Here is a 23,612-nt window from a genome sequence, read left to right on the forward strand (position 1 = left end):
ACTAAATATTGAAGTGTCTAATAATTAATTTAGAAATTAGGAATGTTAACTGGACTTTATATTTCAGTGCCAGGAAGATGATCTGTCATCAGACATACAAGATTGGAGTAAACATCAAGTGAGGCAATGGGTTCTCCAATTGGATCGCGTGGATGACAAAGTTGCTGAAATATTGTTTAATGAAGACATCAATGGTGAAAGTCTTCTGCTTTTAGATACAACTGACTTAACCAAAATTGGTGTGACTTTTGGACCGGCTAAACTTCTCATTCGTGCCAGAGATGAAGTTGTGAAATTTAAAAAAGAAGAGCCAGTAGGTTCTAGAAACCAGCCTGGGAAACCGTGCAAGCCGTATCCATTTTGTAGATACCACGATACATTCAGATACACGGAAAGCAGCATTCTTGATGTTACAGAATCAGGTGCCTCAGATTTGATTGAACCCTGCCATGAGTACAAAGCTTTCACCAGCACAACAGAAGAAACTAAAATGAAGAAGTTCACATCTGAGGTCATTCGCTTTGCAGCTGCCTGCATGAACAGCCGCACCAACGGCACCATACATTTTGGAATAGGAGACAAACCGGAGTTCACCCACGGTCAAGTGTTGGGAGTGGTTGTTGAGGACAGAGAGGCTTTTGCAAATGAACTAAAATCTGCCATTAATGGGTGTTTTGAACATAAACATAAACAAGCTGCTCAGACATGCATCAAACCTCCACGATTTGTTGAAGTTCTCAACAAGAACACGACATTATCTGACAAATGTGTCATAGAAGTCGACGTTGTTCCAGAGACTACGATCTGTAAAGAAAACGGCTACCACACAAACACCATAAAAAAGGGCAAGAAAAAAGGCAAAATGAAAGAAACTGAATCAGAACCATCAAAATGTTTCTTTATCCGTGATGGTGGTAGCAGCAGAGATCTTCTTGTGCAACCAAACAAGCGAGAGTACGAGCAGTTTCTAGAAAGTATGGCTCAGCAATTAGAACTCCGGAAAAAGGCAGAAGAGAAGCACCTCAGTGTGATAAAAAACAGCACTCAGGGCTCTAGACTCAGTCACATGATCACTGGTGGCTCTCTGTCTTTAGATAAATCAAATGTTGAGCAGTATGTGATAATAACTAACAAATCATACCCAAGCCAGTTAGATTATCTAAAATTTCTTGTAGATCTGAACCCAACAGCGGTGTTGGACTTTGATCCAGAATCAGCTAAAGAGGGATTAGAGCAATATTTTGACCAGCAGAGCCCAGTAAATATTCATTCACCGGCACGATATAAAATCACAGAAGGAGTTGAAGACATTGCGAACAAGTTGAAATTAACGCAAAACACCAGCTGGGTGTTCTGCAATGGAGGCATTGAGCATGAGTCGCCCTCAGACATTGACCAGTGGTTAATGGACAAGGGAGCCTCCATCAGAGATGTGATTTCCTTCTTGTGTCGCAAAGATGTCCTTCCAAACAAGAGGTTCCTCGTCATTTTTTTAATTTTGTCAAGAGTAAGTGAGAAGATGGACCCCCTTGTGGAGACTTTCAGTACATTCTGGCAGGAACTCAGAGGCACAGATCAGATCCTTTGCATATGTGACAATGACAAAGCATTCAACTCCTGGAGAGACTTAATTGAGGCTCGATGTGGAATCAACATCTCAGGTAGATGCATACATGATCTCAGCTTTGCAGAAGTCAATGGCACTATCCTTAGCCTTTGGTCAGAGAATCGCAGATCCAGTCGTTTCCTACCGTGTGGTGGGGGAAGCAAAGTGCTATTTGAGAAGAAAGTGGAGCGAAGTCTGAGTACCTTAGATGTCCTTTGTGTGAACCAATGTGAAGGAGGAAATGAGGAAAAAAATGTGATAGAGGAGAACTTCTACAAGGGTGGAAAGGTGACGTGGTGGAATTTTTATTTCTCGGAGCAGCCCGGATCCACACCGTTTATCAAACGAGACCACTTTGACTACATCAAGGATACAATCATACCTGATTTATCCTCTCTGAGAAAAGCCTGTGTGTTGTTTAACCTCATGCATGTACCTGGATGTGGTGGGACAACTTTGGCCATGCACATATTGTGGTCTCTCCGGAACACATTTCGTTGTGCTGTCCTCAGGAACAACAATGCTGACTTTGCTGAAGTAGCCAGTCAGGTGACCAAACTTCTCATGTATAAATATCAGGAGCAGCTGCCAAGTGTCCCTGTTTTGCTGATGATAGATGACTTTGATGATATGGAAAAAGTATTTGACTTGCAGCAGCTCATTGAAAAAGAATGCGAAGAGAAAAAAATTCAGTCTAAGTCTGCGCAGGTGGTTGTCTTGAACTGCATGAGATCAGAGTCTTCTGAAACGACTGGGCAAACTGCAGATACTGTATTCATTGGAAATAATCTCTCTGAGAGGGAACAGAAACAGTTTGAGGAAAAACTAGTTGAAATAGAGAAAACTTACAAAAACACTGAAACATTCTATGGTTTCATGATCATGAAGAAGAACTTTAAGTCAGAATACATTGAGAGTGTGGTCCGCAACACACTGAAGAGCTTCAATATGAATCAGAAAAATGCCCAGCTTCTTGCAGTTTTAGTTCTGTTGGATGTTTACTGCCACGAGGCCTCTCTATCAGTCTCTCTGTGTGAGGAATTCCTTGACCTTCAACCAAAACCGTTTTGTGGATCCAACAAAGTTGAATGTGGTTTTGGAAAATTTTCTACTTTTATAACCAGCTGTTCAGTTCAGGGTAAGGTAGTCTTCAGAGCTGTGAAAATGATTCACTCAAGAATTGCAAAGCAGTGTTTGTTGGAACTTAAAGCAACACACAATGTGAAAAAAGTTGAAATTGCTGACCTTCTGCTGAACACAGACACGTTTTATGAAAGCACACAAGGCAAAAGCAAGCTCCTGCAAGATGTTCACCACATTTTGGTCAAGCGATATCATGAATTAGAGGAATCACAGTTCTCTCCACTCATTCAGGACATTGCACATGAAACACCTGGACTGGAAGAGATGGTGTTAAAAAATGCCTCAAAGAGATATGAGAAAGATCCCATTGTCTCCCAGTTACTCGCCCGGTACTATTACCTAAGAAAGAAAGATTTTGTAGAGGCAAAATTTTGGGCAAAAAAAGCAAAAGATCTTTACAAAGACAACTCCTATATTGCAGATACATCAGCACAAGTGATCAAGCATGAGCTCAAGAATGCCATTGCAGACTGCAAGGAAGAACCCATCCGTCCAGAGAAACTGAAAACACTTCTGAAACTGGCTCAGTCAGCATTGGAAGCATTCCAGGAAACACAGAACCTTGCAAAGAAGGAGTCACTCCAACGATTACAAATCAAAACAGACAACTGTACTTTCAACACCTCTGGCTGCCTGGGAGAAATTCAGGTTGGTGTGCTTGTCACTGATGTGCTGGCAAAGACCCCTGTGTTCTCTTCTGATGGTCTTCGTCATGACATAATGAGCCAGGTTCTTTCTGGAGATCTTAAACTTTACGACCTAGAAAGTAAGGATCGTTGGCACACCAAAAACAAACCCTACTATGTCATTCTGAAACAGTTTGAGGATGTACTTTACAACCTCAAATACAGGATGAAGAAGAACATAGACTTCCTTGACAATTTTTATGTAAATCTGGGCTCCAGATTTGGAATGAAAGATAGCCGTGAGCAAATGTCCCAAAATGAGCTTTTCAGATGTTTCAGAAATTATGCAAAGGTTTTCTGTAAGACAGATTCTGCATCTCTTTTGAAGAATAAAACCTTGCACAATATGTTGGAACTACACCAGACGAGACAGTTCCTGGAAGAGGAAAAGGCTGACACCTATTCTGGGATTCTGAGCTGTCTCTCAAATGAAACCTCAACTGCAAAGTTGGAAAAGATTGCTAGACAGTATCTCTTTATTTGGCAGTGTAACCCAACTCCAAAGGAGAAAGTGAACTTTATCTATGTCAATGTTGTGTTGAGTCGTCTTAAACTGGGATCACATCGGTTACAGCCATATGAAACCATGGTAAATCTTCTCCCCCAAGTTCTTTGTGGGCAAATCCCACTGAGTGAGAGTTTGCCGCTCTACTTCATTGCAGTTCTGCTGTTATGGCCAGAGCCAAACCGTCCGGTATACAGAGAACTTGGAAGGTACATCTCACAGATGAAAACCTCTTATCATGCAGAGATGAAGGAAGTGTACAATGGCAAGAGTCCCGTTATTCATTTCCTCCTGGGAAAGAAGCCTGGTTATGAACGACTGGTCCACATTGGAGAGATCAAAAAGTGCATCGTGGATGGGCAACAGCAGTTTGCCTCCATGTGGGGAAGTGGCACAATATGGAAGGAGAAGAAGGTGGAGGAGCTCCTTTATAGGGTCACAGGGGAGGTGCATAGTGATTGCATAATGGCAGATACTGGTCTTCCAGTGACCCCAATGTATCGGAGCCAGATTAGTGGGCATGCAGAGGGGTCAAAAGTGTCATTCTTCATAGGTTTCTCCATGAGAGGACCTGTTGCATTTGACATTGGACAAAAATGATTATGCATGGTCATGACAGAGATGAGACACGCTAGCTTTTTCTGGCAGAGTTTGCACTGGACATCTGCATAATTGTCGTCTTTGGCTTATATGTGATTATGTTTTCCTGTGTACTTTACATAAATGATGTTTGTATTTTTGTTATTGTTGCAAGGGGTGGGGGCATTTGTCATACAAAACCTTTGAGCAATGTCTTAACAACATTTACACTGTAGCTCACAAGTCACTGCAAATGTTAGTCTTTTTTAATAACTGATATGTGATATTTGAAAATGAATGTAACTGTTACTGGTTGGCGCGTTTTAGGTTATATGACTGAAAGTGATATATGATGGATTTAATAGTATAGTTAAATCATTTTTATAGTACATTTATATTTGATTTGTGTACTTTTGTACTACTAATTTTTTGCATAATGATTATTTGATTAATACAACTAAGTTGTATATGAAGTTGTCTAACGTTTAAAATTCCAACACTTGACGTTTTATCATATTGTCTTATATTACTTTTGCAGTTTTTGCAACATGATTTGTTTTTTGGTTTCCATGTAAAATCTAGCACTGAATTTTGCAATACCTTTTCTACCTAATAAAGATGTACTGCAACATTACTATGTAAGGGTTACTTTAAAATGCACTGCACATGCACTCTAATAGTTATATGTAGACTCCAGAAATGAAGAAGTGCATAACTATGTTCAAATTAGGGGGGAATGAAATTGAATGGATCAGTTTAGGTCATATGCAAAAGCTCTAAGAAGCATTTGCATTATATAACCCTGTGACTGCTCCTCATACAGCCTAAAGTGTGAGGTGCTTTATGCTTTTTTTGGATGACAGACCAAAAAGGAAGAAATAGTATTTATGAAACATTAAACAATGCAGGATATATAGTTAAAAATGGATAACTACAGTTTATTGTCATGCAAACAATAAAATGCATATATTCAGGCAGCTAATATGTTAAAAAGTGAATGGTTAACAGGGCAGTGCTGCCCTCTTTTATCTTCCCATCTACTTCCCCCCTGCCCTGCACAGGCTTGTGAACACACGGGCTCCACATGGTGTTACCTATCATTATACCTGTGGGTCAGGATGATAGGTAAAGTATGGAGTCTCGCTGAATGTGGGTGCTACTTTCTGGGCTTTGTGAGTATAAGTTCATGGCCCCCAGAGACACATCTAGTCTCTCTCACACTCATGGCTAAGCAGCAGGTGGCTCACAATGTGACACACATCAATAAGAGATTACATTTCTAAATCTGACACAAGATAGTGAACATCACCACTGCATTTCTTCTGTGAAGGCCTTTAATGCATCTTCGATTTTGGATGATATTAACCTGCAATGGAAAACAGTTTAATTTGCTAAAAGGGCATTTTAATATTAATAGGTACAATGTTAGTACGCTAACATTCAGTGTATGTTTGTCTACAAACTACATAAGTAGTTAAGTACACTAATATAGAGAGGTAGAGCTTTTGCAGAATTTAACTAAAACGTACCACCAGGGGGCAGCAACTCATTTGTTTTATTAGGAAAAGCCAACAGTGTGAGAGAGAAGTAATTCTGAATTACAAGCTGAACAGTGTCTGCAGCTGAAATCATTTTGTAGCTTTTATAATGGTATTTTGGGTTTTAGTTGAACATCTCTGTGGCTGTCCCCCTCCATACTGTATGCTGACAGTAAAAACACATTAAAGTGGTTTTAAAAAAGTCCAGTTGATCAAATTGTCTGAGCCCTTAGGTGATTTAATTAAAATCCTGATATTAATTGTCCATACTCTAATAAGATGCCTGTTCAAATTAAATCCACCAATCAGAAACAGGCCTGAGATGTAATCTGCTAATCCAAATGATCCAGTTGAACTGATTTAAAATCACGGACTGAAAATAATTGCCCACATTTGAATCGGCTGTCAGTTGCCACGGTGATATCATCTCTCATCACTCACTGTCACTCTATATCCCTGTTAAATTTGCCCCGGCGCACCTCTTGATAAACTGTTTCTAAATCTGAGCCCGTAACTCATTTTTAAATGGTTTTTGAACCATAAGAATCCCAAGGACTTGCTTTACACGTTAATGGTTTCAAAAATATCGTCATGGTAAGAAAATTTCAAAAAAGGGGGCTGCCCTGCCTTTACTGGACAATCAGTGTAAATATAATAGATCTCTATGCAGCAGCTAGGTGGGATACCTGTCACTTGGATGGCTCCAGAGCAAAGAGTGTGAGAATGCTGGCTTAAAGAGGATAATTGCTACCATTTTTTTCTATATTCTGATGGGTGATTGATGGCTTTTGAGTGAAAACTGTGAATTTGGTGTGAATTTGTTTGAGTAAAAAAAACCCTCTCCTTCGCCCACTCACTGTTAGTTTGTCCCTCCACTCAGCACAGAGCTGCAACATAAGCTCAGAAATGGACTTAAAAAACCCCACAAAACTAAAATACAACTGAACAGAAAAAATAGTTTAATATCTTGGATCTGGCTTAAGATTTGATTGGTGTCTCTGCAACTGCTAAAGTTAAAGCTCAAATTAAGCAAGGTTCGAAACTGATTTGAACAGTCGATCTGCTCGCACCCTAGAGGTATATAAACTAGTTAAATATACAAAAACATAAACAAAAAGAAAAATTAGGCTGTCGCGCTAGTAAACGTGTTTGTAGTTCGACCTTTATCGTTTGTTTTTTTAACTTAAATTTTAATACAATTCAAGTAGAATTTATAAATGAACTTCACCATAACGCCAATGCATTATATTAATACTTTAGACAGAGTACCCACTGTTTCTTTATGCACAGATGGCTTATTCTTCCTGATTTCTTCTGTTTTTCTGACATGAGTCAGACGATATCTCCAAGTATAAGTACCCCTGCACCACATGGCTGAAAGCAATCTTTAGAAGGTCACTTCTGGGGGTCAGAAGGTCATCATTCTGGCGATAAGTATAGCCTTTCTCTAACATATTATGGAGCAAGTTAGATGTGTGAGCTATCTATAGACGTAGATTCAGAAGAACACATGCTGTAAATCTTTTAGCAGCTTCACTTGGACGTAGCTTGGCAACCTGAGATGTTACATTTAGATGAGTCATGTCACTGTAATTCGTTGACATTCATACCAAAGTGAAACTTTAGGCATACGGGAGGTGAAAAGGTCAAAGTGGCCATGTGAGTGAAACCCGATGCTCCTGCCAGAGAAAGGAGTTTCTGCTGCTTCACACAATGTGAATTAGAGAACTAAAAGTGAAGAACACATTTTAAAATACTTTGAAGTTAATTTAGCCAGACGCTCATATCATAATAATATCATAATACTACATAACACTGTAATATTATGGTTGCTAGTACACATAATCCACTATCCAAATATTGCCTGTATCATCCAAAACTAGTAATTCCTAAGACCTGCAGCAGAGTTTGATGAGTGAAATTGTGAAACACTTTCCTTATATCATCACAGTACCGTCAAAGGCAAAACGAAGCCAATGCGGCACCTGCAACGCTGACACAACCTCACCAACCAGTGATATCATACCATTTATAAAATGCATTAAAAGGTTCATCTTATGACTATCAGAAAACGATACACTACCATGTTTTATTCATTAAAAAAAGTCATTATTATAAATGGTCATGTACACAGGATTTACATTTAAACGGTACTATTTACAATTACCCTCTGTAAATTTTAAGACTAATTATCATCACTGGAGGCAGTGTTTTACAAGCGTGTGAGTTGAAATGTTGCCAAACCTGTTCTGCTGTTCTTTAAACCTTTGATAATTCTCTCTAGCCATACCTATGTTCCATCCATCGGCTTCCACTTGATGTCCTTTTTCAGGGTTGCCTATCCCAGCTGTCTTAAGGCGAGAGGCAGGGTACGCCCTGGACAGGTCGCCAGTCGTGGGGCTAACACCTATACACAGACAACCATTCGCACTCACACCTATGGGCAATTTAGTTTCCAATTAACCTTTGGACTGTGGGAGGAAGCCATAGGACCCGTGGAAAACCCCCACAAAGACAGGGAGAACATTCAAACTCCACACAGAAAGACGCCGGCCTGATGGTGGAATTGAACTAAGGACCTTCTTGCTGTGAGGCAATAGTGCTAACCACCGTGCAACCGTGCTGCCCATTGTTATTGCAATGATAATGCTGTGTCGATTTAGTTCCTGCACCATGTTGTAGTCCATATTGGTATTACACAAACACAACTGGTCCTAGTTCACCTTCAGCTGATATCACAGAAGTCAGTACAAATACATAAAGTCATTGTGGTTGTTTTTTTTTTTCAATTCTGCTGCAAAGAAAAACCATCAGTGAAAACTTTCACCAGAAGGTGGCAGCATGAGTCTAGTTGCTCACCCAGGAACCGAACGTTTCAGTTCATTTAGAAGGTTTCAAACTCTTTAGGCGTAGGTTTTTACAAAGAAGATCTTTAACTAAACACAGGAATTTAGAACAAGTAGCAAGAGGCATGAAGAATACTGAGTCACGATATAAACCGAACATGCACGCTGCACAATATTTGCCCTGTGTCAGAGTGATTTTGATGAATGACTTCCTCCTGCAGGGAGCGTGTTAGAGCTGTGTAACACTAATCTGAGCTCACAGGCCCGACTGACTAAGGCCTTTGTTGCAGGAGAAAGAAATCTGTTCACCCTCGCTCTCACTCTCTTTTCTCTGGCAGCCTGATGATTTTTTTTAACATTTCTGATGAACTGAAAAGCACGTGTGTTCCTTCAGCGGTCAGCGGGGGTGAAAATGATCCCGATCATCTTGCGCCATTCTGCCATAAAGCACAGCTGTCCACCCAACATTAGCACATCTGTGAAAAGCTGAGCCGGCTGAAAATCGGAAGAAAAACTCTAGGTCGGATGTGCTATCGGAGATTTTGCCCCTTACAAATGCTGCAATAATACATCCCATTCACGATACTTTACTGCAGAGATCATAAAGCAGATTTAGAGGATTGGAATAAACATTTTTGTGAACTTTGGAAGAGCGAGCTACAGGCTGCACTGTCACACTTGCTTTTATGAGTAATGTCATGCTTTTTCAGCAAAGTCAGTAATCGCAGATTTTAAAATATGGATAAAGAAGTTTCCCACAGCCCCCTGAGCCACGGTTCTCATCCAGCCTAAAATACACCACCCTGTTGACCTTTCTCCCAGAAGTCCACCGCCACCCATCCCAGCCCCCCAACTCTGTCTGCTGCCTTTGAATTATAACCTTTGCTCACTGGAGGCAGCACAATGTGACGATTGTGATTGTATTTTAATTCTGATGGCCAAGTGAAAAAAGATAGCTTCCTCTGAGAATGGGCTAGATTTATGGGCCCTGTCTTGGCCGCTGGCCCCACATCCTCTCTGATCTGCTTTTACTCCAACGACCCCTCGACCCCCGGGGGTCATTAGAGAGCCCCCGAATGGTGCGGCTGGCCACCAGCCCATCTCATACTGCTTGTTTTCCAATCAAATCACTATATTTAACGGGGACACGAGCCCAGGGCCAAGTCCAAACAGACATCTGTTTGAAATTGTTCCTCGCAATTATTTCACACAGAAGTTCTCCCTTTGCAACCCCCCCGCTGCACTCCTCGCCCCACTTTGGTCTTTTGTTTGTTGTTGTTTGTTTTCAGCTAAACCTCCCCCTCTGGACTGCTAATGGACAGAAATGAGCAGGGGGAAGTGAGAGGGAGGGTTTCAGGGTTGGTGGTGAGGGTCTGGCTCCTGGAACCGCTGTCACTGAGATATGCAGCCAGAGGAGAAAAGCAGAACCAGCCAGGGGTTTTTGATTCAGTACAAAGCAGGTTTTTCACTCTGAACAGGGAGCAGCTTTTACACTCAGGGGCCCTGAACCGCTGCCAGCTCACAATGACGTCTGCATCAGGACCATCACTCTGTGGCTTTTATACCTTAGTGACAGCATGTTGTGTAAACATGGCTAATCTGATCGAAGAAATTGCACTTGCTATGATGGTTATGAACATTTGCTTTACTTTCTTGTTAAGACAAAAAATATATAAATTTTTTTAGCCACTGTAGGTATCTCATTCATCTGGCCTACGATGCAGAATAATTCTATTTGATCCTGAAATTACACTTCCCAAATGACAATGTGTGCTGTGGGTGCATCACTGTCTTATTCTTGTACCCTTTAGGGACTAAGAACATCAATCAATGCTGTTCATATGTGGCTAGAACCAAAAGTTCTTCCCTCCTTTGACACTTTGTTGAAACATTCGTCACATGTTGGTTTTGGACTCTCGATATTGTTTTGACTTCTGCCATGTTGGGCTTTTAGCACTAAAAATAACATCCAACCTAATCATCTAAATATGATTATCAACTAAGGCTAGCTAGCTTGACTTCATCAATAGACTGTATGGGAGCATCAGATAACAACCATAAAAAAATCCTAGAATTTCACTCACCAATACTGAAACTCAGACTTCTTGGATTGGCCTGTTTGTACAATTAAGTGCAAAAGAAGTCACGTTACTGGTCAGTTAATTGAATTAAAAATGCTCCAAAAGGCTCCAACAGTACAGACACAGTCCAACGGTCCAGTTCATGAACTCTATTTAGCTAAGGTGAAACTTAGCAGATACCTACCACATACAGCCAACTGTGTCACCATCCATCTGTCATTCAACGAGACCATGATAACCTGATAATGCAACCTTTAAACAGGTGAGTCATAAAAATTTTCACCTCTGTAAAGTTGTTATGAAAGGTAAAATTCGCTAAAGTTTAAAACTAAAATTTATAGAAGTCCGTTAACATGTTTACTTCTCCTGTAAAGTTTTTGTAGAAACAGAAAAATAGAAATATTTTTAGGAACTGAAGTTTTTTGTCAGGAAAATTAAAAAAAAATCTTTCTGGCTGGCAAAAATATGGGAATAAATCTTTTACTTGTGATTTTCCTGCAGCTAAACACACCATTGAAGCTATATACAATTTACGCTTAGTAATATTCACTGGATATGTAGATATTATGCATTATTGAAGGAATAATAATTAAACGCGTGACATTGCTGAGAATTGTTCTCAGGTTTAGCTCAGAATAGCTGTGCAGCTGTAGAGGCTGTGCTGGATATTTAAGTGTGTAGCAGGGGTGTCCCGTTGCGAGTCAAAAAGATGCTCTTAGTCACCCCCACCCATGTAGCTGGATATTAGATGTGTGATAATGCTTTGTCACCTAAAATGGGACATTTTGACACTTTGGAGTGCTAAAAGCCGACATATCAGTGAGGCCTTCTGTGCAGTACCTGAGTTACACTAAAAGCCCGTCCTGGATTTTTCTTCAGGATTTTTTGACAAGACTAAGAGAAAATATTCTTTTCTATACATATTTTTGGAGGATTCAACCCCATGCTGATTTGTTTATGATTTATTAGATGACTATTTTTTCAGTTAAAGATACCACAGGTTGCTACTATTAACTGTGCACACATACATGTAATAAGTGCCTGTAGAAAATGTGTATAAACCTTGTTACAACACCACAGAAAATATTCTTAGTCAGCCCTGAACTATAAAAAAGAACATATGTGACAAATTTATGGCTGCATACTTATGGAAACAATTTTATTTACTTAAGATTGTTTAAAACAAGTATTAAATAGTTTACTTGCTTATGTCACTTTTACATGAACTCTGCTGACCTTCAAAGGGTTCAGTTTCAGTGACAGACACACTGGGAATTATCACTCAACTGCATGCTTTTCTTTTGCTCTCAGTACTTTCAGAGATGTTCATCTTCATTTGCTTGTATTTGAATAGAAATGGGCAACCTCCAGGCTAAAAAATAAACCAGAAACCTGCAGCACTTCTGATGTTTGCTTGAAGCTGGCTTCTAAAGTTTAAAAAAAAAGGGTAAAAGACTTCATGCAGTACTTGTTTTATAGTCCTGTGGTTGTTACAACAGAAATGTTCACAAAACCTTTCACGGGATGTGTTTTTTAGAACCCCAAACTCCATTTGGATACAGGAAGGACTTGGGAATGTGCTGCTTTGGATAACAGGTTTAGAACTACTAGCTGTCTCGGGGATCAACTGTTACTGATTTAAGTCCCTGAAGTGCCGCTGGTTACTTTTAGATCATTAATGATGGATTTGCCTGAAAAATAAAGTGTGTTGTTACAAGGTTATTTAACACTAATTAGTAGGGATTTGCATTTGTGAAACTTTGATGGAACTTGCTAACAATGTAGCTAGAATTAGCTTAGCAAGTCTGTTTCTAGTCTTTTTGTTTCTTTTTTGGTGTTTTCAGTTTGGTTTATTCATAGTTTCTGATTAATGTTAGGTTAAAGTTTTGATTTCCTGTTGTTTACCTGATATTGTTTCAGTATTTTAGGTGTTGTTCTTGTAACTTTAGAAATCAGCTCACTGTTGTGTTATTTAAATGTGGTTCCTTGTGTTTGTTACTCTAACCTCTCTGCGCCCTTTGATATCATGTTTAGTGTGTGTTCTCTGGGTTTTGTATTTTGGTGAACTTTAGATATTTTGTTTGGTTTCATTGTTCTTGTTCATAACTTGAGATTTTGATTTATACACTAGAATTCTGATCCCTTAGTTCATGTATTTGACTCCTAGTCACTGTTTATAGAGCCTGAGTTTCCTCAGTGGCCCTTTTGTACAGTGTAGTTTGTTTCTGTGTAGTAGTTAACCTTTGAGTTACTTCCTATTATATTTTGGTAGTTTGTTGCCTCCTGTTTAGGTTCAGTTTTCATCCTTCCCTGTCTTGTTGTCTTGATTGTCCTACCTGTGTCCAGTTTGACCCAGCTGTCTCCACTTCCTTGATTACCCCATATGGCTAAAAGTACTGTCTTCCTTCTGTCTTTATCACAGTGTCATCAACCACCCTGACATGAAGATGATATTTTAAATATATTTTCACACAGAATTCATTTTCCTTCATTACCAAGTGATCAGCTACATGGCCCAGTGACAGTGTTAGGAATAATATACTGGGTTTTTATCATTTATCATTATCTTTGATCTATTTCTGTATTTAAATTAATATAAAGACTTTACATAAACATAACTCACTTTTCATTCACTACTTGATGGCCATACTGGCTGTGTGGGATATTTAGGGAATTTGCATCAGCACAGTGATAATGACTCAATGTCTGAATTCCTTTTGTAAATCGGCTTAATTAAAATTTGCAGTTGAAGAGGCATTTGACACTTGTCCATTTTTAATAAGCGGGAACCTTTGATGGTTACCTAGTAAACCAAAATTCACTCGACGTGGACAGTGATGAGCAGCTTTCAGTGTATTTTTGGATGACGCGCAGTCAAATTCAAGTGGTTTAAACTGATGCAAGAAGCTGATGGTGAATGAAAGAATTAGATCCCAAAACATCACAACACTTTTTCCTTCCTTCTAACAGCACTGCTTGGTTTTATTGTCCTACACAAACCTGCAGTGTGAGCAAACTTTATGTGGCATTGTGCATTGAATGGAAGGAAACAATTTGTGTTTTGTCTAAGCAGGTTTATGTTCGCAGACCTCCTTCCTTGCCTGAAGGGACAGAATAACGAATATATGATATCTGTGAGATGCTCAGGCCTTGTTCTTATGTCACTAGGTGAAACTCAAAGAAACCTGACCCCACAGCTTTGCGTGGCTGGCTGGTTTCTCTAAAATAACGTATGGCACCAGTCTCCTCCTTGCTCCACTGATTTATGATGGGATGAAGATTATCTCGGTGCTCTGCTCTTTTAAGTGCTTCCAGGACTGTATGATTAAGGAAAAACAAACATGTTGAAATATCTATTTGCAAGGTTTTAAGGGCAAGTTCTACTGCAGAGAACTCATTTTGAAGGCCAATCATTCCACTGTAGCTGTGCTCAGACTTTCAGACTGTATTTGTAGATGGCATTTCCACTACATAATTACAGTGTTGTGGGATCTGAAAACACTAACTCATCAACTACAACTCCAAAGGGTTAAGAGTTCAGTTTCAGGGTGGAGAAACAGCCTTTGGAATATTTTGTGTAAACTTTATTTTTGTAGATCTTTTAATTCACAATTTACAAAGTCAAGTCAGCCTCTCTCTCTGAAGACTCTCTGAGCCTCTGTGCTGACCAATGACTGAAAGGCCAACATAATAACACATGTAACACCCAGCCAGGTTACAAAATTGGTACACAAGAAGTGGAGTGCACCATCAGTTGTGATGTCACTTTGTGCACATGTTGCATCATGAGGGTGAAAATGGCAAGCAAAAACTAGGTGTCAGACTTAAAGGAGATCTGTGGAACATCTACCATGAATAAACCATCCTACTGGACTGGCGCTGACTGTAGTTTTCACCAGTGTTGGTCAAGTTACTTGAAAAAAGTAATCAGTAACTAATTACTGATTATTTGCCCAAAAGAGTAATCCCGTTACTTTACTGATTACTTATTTTCAAAAGTAATTAATTACTTAGTTACTTTTTAAAAACACGATTTATAACCTGAATAGGTATTAAAGCGATAGATCTTTCAGCCCAATTCTACTTTTTCTGCATAATCCATCATACAAAATGTAATCAAATGGAAAAGTCTCTTTTTAAAACTTGTTTTATTAGTTTTGATCTTTTAGCTTTATGCATCAAGCAAAAATTTAATTATATGCAACATTCACTGACTGGAAGAAATTTGTTTAACATTTAAACCTATCCTCTGCACATTCCAGCACATAAAATAAAATATTTTTTTGTGTTTACATTCAGTCTTTCAAATAAATGCAAGTAAAACACAGCATAAAATAAATAAAATCAAAGACTAGCGGTCCTTTGGCTCTATTTTCACCTGTAAAGCAGGAGTGGCGTAGGCGTAGGTTTACCCTGGTGCAGGTGTGCCGCAGCGGTCAGTTGAAGAATCATTACCTTGTTGCGCACTCGGTGCTTGCTCAGAAGTTAAGGAGTTTTTTTCGCTGTAAAAAGAAGTTTTCTTCCCATGCAGCGATCAGCAGACGCAAATGTTTTTGTCACTTTTTATGGAATCAAACTCAAAGCAAGGTCAGTACTTCCACACTTTAAACGCTGCACGCTCATACTCGCTCCTGCACTCGATATATTATCCATTGTTGATCTGCACACAGCTGTTGCCACCAACGTTGCACTCGTTTACGTCATTGTCATGAGACACTCTCGCAAGAAAATCACGGTTTTAGTAACGCAGTAACGCAGCGTTCCTACGGGAAAGTAACAGTAATCTAATTACCGTTTTTGCAATAGTAATCCCTTACTTTACTCGAAAAAGTAATCGGATTACAGTAACGCATTACAAGTAACGTGTTACTGCCCATCTCTGGTTTTCACTGATAGTCGAATGCTGTTTGGTTAGACAGGCTTGGGTAGATGAAATCCTCATGTGGAACTCATGTCATGTCTGTACTGTTATTCAACAGTTAGCTTAAGTGTCCTTTGAAAGCCAAGGTCTTCAAATATAAATCCTCCACTGGCTGCTCGAGGAAACCAAGACAATCAGATAAGTCCTTAAAAGATTAGAGAAGAAGTTGCATAAAGCCCCGACTTTGAACCATCATTAAGAGCCCCAAAAAGGATTTAAAGTGAACTGACTCATGGGGTCAAAATTTCTCACACAGAGTCGAAATGAACCTTGGAAGCCAGACGCAGGCATACTTTAAATCTTAAAGTTAGTTCTATTATGTACAGGAAGTCAGTGGAGAGGAGCCAGGGCTGAAGTGATGTGATGCCATCTGCTGAAACCAGTTAAAATCATGCTTATTTCTCTGAAAAAAGAAAGGAAAGATGCTTAGGTCAGTGTGGCCTACACAAAAATGCAAGTTAGCCTAACCAAAGGAACGTTGGTAGGAACTGACTTGCCCATTCTCCCTGTGGTGTTTACCCAGTACATTTCTCTTTGCCAGAATAACAGATCTATCATTTCAATGTACACAAGAATATTAGGAAAGGCTTCATTTCAACTTAGCAGACAAGTGTACAATCATGCCCCTGTAATCCGAATGACACAGCATTCATTTTAAAGGATGCAGTGAGTGAGGGAGATGAGTGGGCGCATTCTTTGTGCTGGTTATGACAGGAAGAGGAAAAGTATAGAAAACATAAAAGAGAAGCAATCAAAATGCTTCTGAGCAATAACTAACACAAGGTCATACACATGCCTGCTCTCTCATTCACGTAAGCCTTTAATCAGACGAATCCTCCTAACTTCAATCAAACTATGGCATTCCTCAACGGCCTACTCATGACGAGGTTCTCAGACCATCTGACCTCCAGTTTGGCTGCTAATAGAGAATAACTAAGGAGAGGTCATGATCTGGGTTAAAGACTGACTCTGGGCTCTCAAACCCCGGAGGAAGGTCCACAATGCTGCCCTTCTTCACAGACATTCTCTGGGCTCTCTGCCAGTTGATCATAATTCTTGTACTTCCAGAGTTTAGCAGGGCACGCCTGCCCTTGGGCCAGCAGCGGCGGGATGGGCCAAAGCTCTGTCGGAGCAGTAGGTAACCCTGACTCGGGTCATTTCCCTCTGATCTCAGTAGGCATAGAGCTCAGAGCAGGAAACCTTTGATGAGAAACTGAGCAAAGCCCCCAGAGAAAGGCACAGCAGCTCAAGCCAATGAATCGCTTTATTATGATGACCTGGCCTCAGAGGTCAAAGAGCAAAATGTGACACACACCGATACAGCTTCAGAAGGGCTCAGATGTGTTTGGAATATATTGTGGATTCATTGTGGACACATGTTACGACAGTTTTGGGCTTAGATTTATTTACAGGAGCGCCATCGTAGTATAAAGAGTTTGAAATGATGGATATATTATTTTGCAGTTTGTTTAGTGACCTTAGTAACACTTGGTGACATGTCTGTTATTTTTATTGTATTTTATTAAATTATTTTTTATAAACATTACATATGTTCATCTCACTGCCCTGATAATTAAATTAACCAGATGGAGAAACACATTTATAAGCCAGAAACACACTATATACACTGATCCGCTACAAAATCAAATCAAATCAAATCAAATCACTTTTATTGTCACATCACATGTGCAGGCACACTGGCACAGCACATGCGAGTGAAATTCTTGTGTGCGAGCCCCACAAGCAACAGAGATGTGCAAACACAACAACACAAACGAGCAAAATACAAGAATGGCCAACCTGAAACTAATAAATATATGTACAATATATAATAGTGTATGCATTTCTGGATGTGTATACTAAATATTTTCCTACGTGTGTGTGTGTGTGTGTGTGTGTATACACATTTTTACAAATTAAATAGTAAAAAAAAAAAAAAAAAAAAAAAAAAAAAATAATAATAATAATATAATATATAAAATATACAGAGTTGAATATGTGCAAAACAAGTGGCATTTATATACAGTGTGGAGTGCATAATGTTGAAGTTCCAGTAGTGAAGCTGAGGTGTCTATGACGTGTTCAGCAGTCTGATGGCCTGATGGAAAAAGCTGTCTCTCAGTCTGCTGGTACGGGACCGGATGCTGCAGAACCTCCTTCCTGATGGAAGCAGTCTGAACAGTTTATGGCTGGGGTGACTGGAGTCCTTGATGATCCTCCCCGCTTTCCTCAGGCAGCGCTTCCTGTAGATGTCTTGGAGGGAGGGAAGCTCACCTCCAATTATCCGTTCAGAGCACCGCACTACTCGCTGGAGAGCTTTGCAGTTGTAAGCGGTGCTGTTGCCATACCAGGTGGTGATGCATCCAGTGAGGATACTCTCAATGGCACAGTGATAGAAGGTCCTGAGGATGCGGGGGCTCATGCCGAATCTTTTCAGTCTCCTGAGAAAGAAGAGGCGCTGCTGCGCCTTCTTCACTGTTTTGTTTGTGTGTACTGACCACGTAAGATCCTCAGCCAGATGTACTCCAAGGAACCGGAAGCTGCTCACTCTCTCCACAGCAGCGCCGTTGATGGTGATGGGGGTGTGTACTTCTCTGCACCTCCGGAAGTCCACTATCAACTCCTTTGTCTTTGCGACGTTGAGGGTGAGATGGTTGTCTTGACACCAGTGGGTCAGGGCGCTGACCTCCTCCCTGTAAGCCGTCTCATCACCGTTGGTGATAAGACATTAAAAACCAACATTAAAACCACTGATGGAAAAATCAGGGGGTCAGCATCCAGGAATATCTGAAGGTTTTCATGTCAGTCCCTAGTTGTTGGGATATTTGGCTCAAAGTTGGGGATGATCCAACATTCCCACATTATTCTGAGTTTGGCCCCATTGTTTTTTTTTACCCCCCAGGGGCAAAAATAGACATTTTATGTCAAATCTCAAATAATAAAAATCATGGCACACTATCTTGATCTTCCTCCATAAATAAAGGGTTTTTTTTCTAGTTCTAAATGGGCATCTACAGGTGATGATGCACTGATGGAGGATTGCGCCACATATAGTTAAAGCAACGAATCTGTTTTACCTAAAGGTAATTTTTTAAAACCAGTTGTATAAATTGTAAAATGATTCATGAATAATAAAATTACCTAAAGATAAGCTGCATGTAAAGAAATGGCATCCACAGTATCTGATGTGTGTGTGTATTACATTGCAGAGTTATTACAGTCCTGGTGATTTTCTTTTGAGTCTAAAACCTTTTTGGGGGTGCCTAATGTGTTGTTTTTTCTGGGGTTTTTTTGAGTGGGAGTTTTTTATGCAGGAAAATCCCTGCAAAGTAATCCTGGTCCAGATATCCTTCTGGATCCATGGACTCAATTCATGCATGGAGTGGAGGGAATTTTCTGCCTTCATGGAGGTATGCAGTCACAGGCTGATCTGGTTCCCTCAAGCCTCAACAGTTGTGTTGCTAAAAGAGAAGGACAAGCTTTTATAAAACTGTCAAGTCCTTTAAAAACAATTCCTCTTCATTTCTTTAAGGATATATTATATTTCACTTATTTGTCATTAACCTTTACAGGGCATTGTTTGGCCCATACAGTCCCTATAATTTACTGCTTTTTATGTTTGCAGCTCTGAGAAGTTATTTTAAGGCTTTATAGTTCCATTTGTTCCATGTGGGTCAACTGAGGGGATCCGTCTTTCATCCACTTGACCCTCTGCCCCTGTGATGGAAGTTGTTTTGTCTGGTAGCGGCCACGGTGCAGGGTGTGAATACTACCGACCAACAGCTGATTCCTAATTGCATTCGACCTCATAAGCAGTTGTATCTTAGAGCAAAGAGATGTTGTCCACCCTCAGAACAGCTGAGCCAAACAAAAATAATGTTTAGCAACTCTTTGCTTTCAGTCCCTCTTTTTCCTCTAAGAACTTGTTGACAAACCTGGCAGCAACAACCAAACCCCCCTCAGTCTTTTCATCAAATTAAATTATTTTTTTTATTAAAAATCATTGTGTTTGGGAGTGTAACTTCCCAGAAAGCTACTTATTTCCTCAAAAGAACACTTTCTGCTCATTTATAGAGTCATAAATAATCCTTCTTTCTCTCATTCTGGGTCTTGCTGCAGCCCTTCAGTTCATCAACTGTCTGAAACAAACAGCTTTAGTTTCCCCCTCTTTAAACCAATTTTCTACTGATTAGCTGCCCCTCACAAACAAGAGGTTTGACCAGCAGGTGGATGGGACATATTTGTTTGAGATATTACGTAGAAAAAAACTAAGTATTAAAAAAGATGAGATTTAAGAGCTGAGCTTTTGGCTCACGTGGATTACTGCAGGTTTCATGCGAACATCCTGCAATGGAACAGCAGAAAGCACAACAGGTGCACTTTAAAGCATCACTGGCTAATAATTTTATATGAACAGCTGGTGAAACGATAACGTTGATTGATACTTGATGCTACGCTCGCTGCCTTTTGGAGCATTATTATTTACAGCCCGTCCAACAAGTTTGTACGAGAGGGAAACTGAGTCTTTACTGTAAAACGCAAATTTTGTGTGAATGAAACAGGCAGTATGTGTGCGTATGTGTGTGTCCTGGAGCCTGTTTATGATGTGAAGTCGTGTGCTTCAGAACACACCATTTCTCCCCAGCTGTGTGCTTTGTCTGATCATCCGTTTCTGCCTCACTAACCTCTTGTTCTCCTCTCTGCTGAGACTCCTTACCTACCCCGGGGCTATTTTTCTCCCATCCTCTCTCTAAGAGAATAAGGAATTCCAGTGGCAAAAGCAATCAGTGGGCTCCACTTCGAAGCAGTCCCCAGCTGAATTCACTGTCAGATTAAAAGTGATTTCTTCGCTCTCTTTTCTGCATCTTTTCTTCTACCCCCGGCCCCTCATGTGGCATCTCTTTTCTGCTCTACACCTCTCACTGGCTTTGCTTTCTTCTCTGCAAGAGCCCCCTCTTCTTCTCTGATGTTCCTTTTCTTGTGCCACCTTTTCTCCCGCCTCCTCTTTCCTGCTTTATGTTGCCCCTCAGACCTGTTTCTTCAGGGCCGGCCTGCCACTGTTAATTTTGGCCAGTGTACCATCTAACTTTAGAAACTGCGCTGTATGCATTTTGCTGTATGGAGTATCCTTTTTCACCTGACTTTTCAGATGGGATTTTCCCCCCCTCTTTCTTTTGTTCTAAGGAAGGCTGGAGGATTGTGTGTAAAAGTGCAACTACTAAAATAATCCATTATCTTTTCATTAGCAGAGGGGCACACAGACAGTGATGTATGCAGAGGAAAGACAGGGCTTCAAAGCAAAACAAATGCTGCTCCTTTATTATTGAAGCATATGCACTGAAGCTATCACACAGCAGTCTAAAGACACCTTACTTAAAGGCAAAGGAAACAAGTGTGAAGGAAAATTGGTTTAATTTGACACCACATTAACTGTGATGTTATATTTATGCTGAAGAACCTCAGGAGTTTTTTTAACCTGACACAGAGTGTGAAATCTAAACTGAAACATAAGAAGAATAATTTCGAAGACTGAAAGCAGGAACATTTGCACAAGCATTTTCTTTACTTGGTGAAAGTTCTTAACAAAGCCCAGAGAAAATTTATGGATGGAGTACGCAGAAACCTTGAGTTTAATACAACTGTAGATGTAGACTGTCCTTGGGCTGCTTCATTCTCATGTTCTTAGTGTTTTTCCCTTTATGCTGCATCTGTATCTCCTGTTTGTCTGTGTCGTTGTGCATTTGTGTGATGTTGAATAATTGGAAAACTGAGTTGCAAGCATAAACTATGTAAAATATATACCTTTAAGTACATATAGCCACTGTGATGTTACCCATCGATCTTGGACTCCACATTCACAAAGTTTTGGCTCGACCAAGTTGTTTCTTTATTTCTAAAAGTGACCATTTTGGATGAGAGAATGGAGTGCTAACTTACCAGCTGGCTTTATTAGACAGAGATACCTGCTGATTACTGCTCAGTCGATTCAAATCAGTTTATTTATATAGCATTTAAACATATAAGACATAAAAACACTGCACAGTAAGTAAAACAAACACAGGATGACAAATTGATGAAAAATTAATACAATTACAGGCTGAAAATAATACTACAAAATAAAATAAATAAAAAGGATTAATAAAAAAACAGTCAAAGTGGCCGTGCCCCTAATTAACAAACTTTAAACAGGTGAATTAAAGAATATTCTCCTCCATTCTTTGGTTTCTCATATAAACATGTTTAGTTTTGCTGTAAAGTTGGACTCTATGGGTTGTGGGTTTGGTGCATTTAACCGATGAAGATTTCTGAAAGCAAAGAAACTGAATGAAAACCTAGTTGCTGGTTTGCAACTGAGAAAATAGTTGACGTGTGCAAATAGTGAAGTAGACTGTAAGTAACCCTGAAAACCAGTCAGGTTAAAGGAATTACATGATGGAGATAGTTATCAACATGGTTTAAATGCTGTTTTGTTTCCAGTAAGAATTAAAAGCAACTACGTCCCAGGTCCTGGATTGTGACCATCTGAGGAGAAGTTAACTTCAGAGTTAGACTGTTTAAATTTGCTTCCTGTTTTTTGGTAGTGACTTTCTTTGGGCATTTTTTCCTCTTTTCTTTGCCTGTGTTTTCCTTTCTTTGTGATTGTGTGCCCCGTCTTCATTAGTTTTACCTGCGCCCAATCAGTTCTCTGATTGTTTCTCGGTCACTCTGTATTCTTAATTCTTCAACCTCCTTGTGGTTGTTCAACTGCTTCCGTTTTGTATCATGAAGTAAGTTTTGGGTTAAAGTCACTGATTGTTCCTGTTGCTCGCTTGATCCCGTGTCTTGATTTGGGCCCTTTAGTGAAAAACCATCATGACTGCTTAAAAAAAAAAATCAATCTGGTCTGTTTGGCATTTTGCGTAACATCATGGACAATAATTTAACATTGTATTTAGTAAAATTTATTGAATTTGTTTATTTTACTGAAGGTAGAATAAAAAAGAGAGCACACCAAATTTGATCCTGCCCGTTAAAATCCTTGCTGGATTATATGCTGGACTTCCAGGTTGGTGATGAAAACACCACCTGCAAAAAACTGATATCCTTTAAAACCAACAATTAAATCACTGATGATGAATCATTTTTAGCACAAATTCAACAGACTATGTGAAGTGTGTTAAAAAGTAAAGCTACAGGTCCATTTCTCTTCTTAATTAGTATTTACAGATGTCAAACATCAAATGACGTATTTATGAAAATAGCTTAAACCCAATAACCATGTGAGGCATTTATTAAAATGCTCTCATATAGTCTGTATATAAAAGATAGATGCAGCCATGGTGAGGTCACCCATCGGCATGTGTTTGAAGCATCGAATTCATCTTTATAGCTGCCACTTTGGTTTCTAGAGCCAGACGTTGCTGTATTAGACGCAGAAAATAGACACATTAGAGTCTAATGTGTGTTACTTTTTGCACTGAGGGTAAGTATGGCACTGGGGGTGATTTGTAGGCAGATTCAGGTCCAGTACTTATTCATGTTTCAGGAGATGAGTTGAAATTGCTAGCAAGCTTCACTCCTCTTTCCTTTATTAGTGTCTTCCTGTTTTTGAAATAAGCCGCAACCCCTAATAATTCAATCTTGGTATGAGTTATACAGGTGACTTATTTACCCCCCCCCCCCCCCCAATTTAAGATATATCTGTTTTCAGTAACTTGTATGGATGAA

The 23,612-nt window shown here is 39.7% G+C and overlaps 1 protein-coding gene across 3 annotated transcripts in view; it reads left to right on the forward strand.

Moving 5' to 3' along the window:
• The window catches only part of LOC146691128 (sterile alpha motif domain-containing protein 9), a 32,775-nt gene extending 27,622 nt beyond the window's left edge, over nt 1-5,153 (forward strand). For all 3 annotated transcript variants that reach the window (XM_085434424.1, XM_085434425.1, XM_085434423.1), the window contains exon 4: nt 68-5,153. In XM_085434424.1, the coding sequence (XP_085290550.1) occupies nt 68-4,540 (4,473 nt within the window). In that variant the 3' untranslated portion in view covers nt 4,541-5,153. The remainder of the gene's footprint in view (nt 1-67) is intronic.
• The last annotated feature ends 18,459 nt before the right edge of the window (nt 5,154-23,612 follow it).

This window comes from Copadichromis virginalis, linkage group LG16 (genome assembly GCF_057382275.1).
Source record: "Copadichromis virginalis isolate Kocher_CV1m ecotype Utaka linkage group LG16, C_Virginalis_male_GT1.1, whole genome shotgun sequence".
NCBI lineage: Eukaryota > Metazoa > Chordata > Actinopteri > Cichliformes > Cichlidae > Copadichromis > Copadichromis virginalis.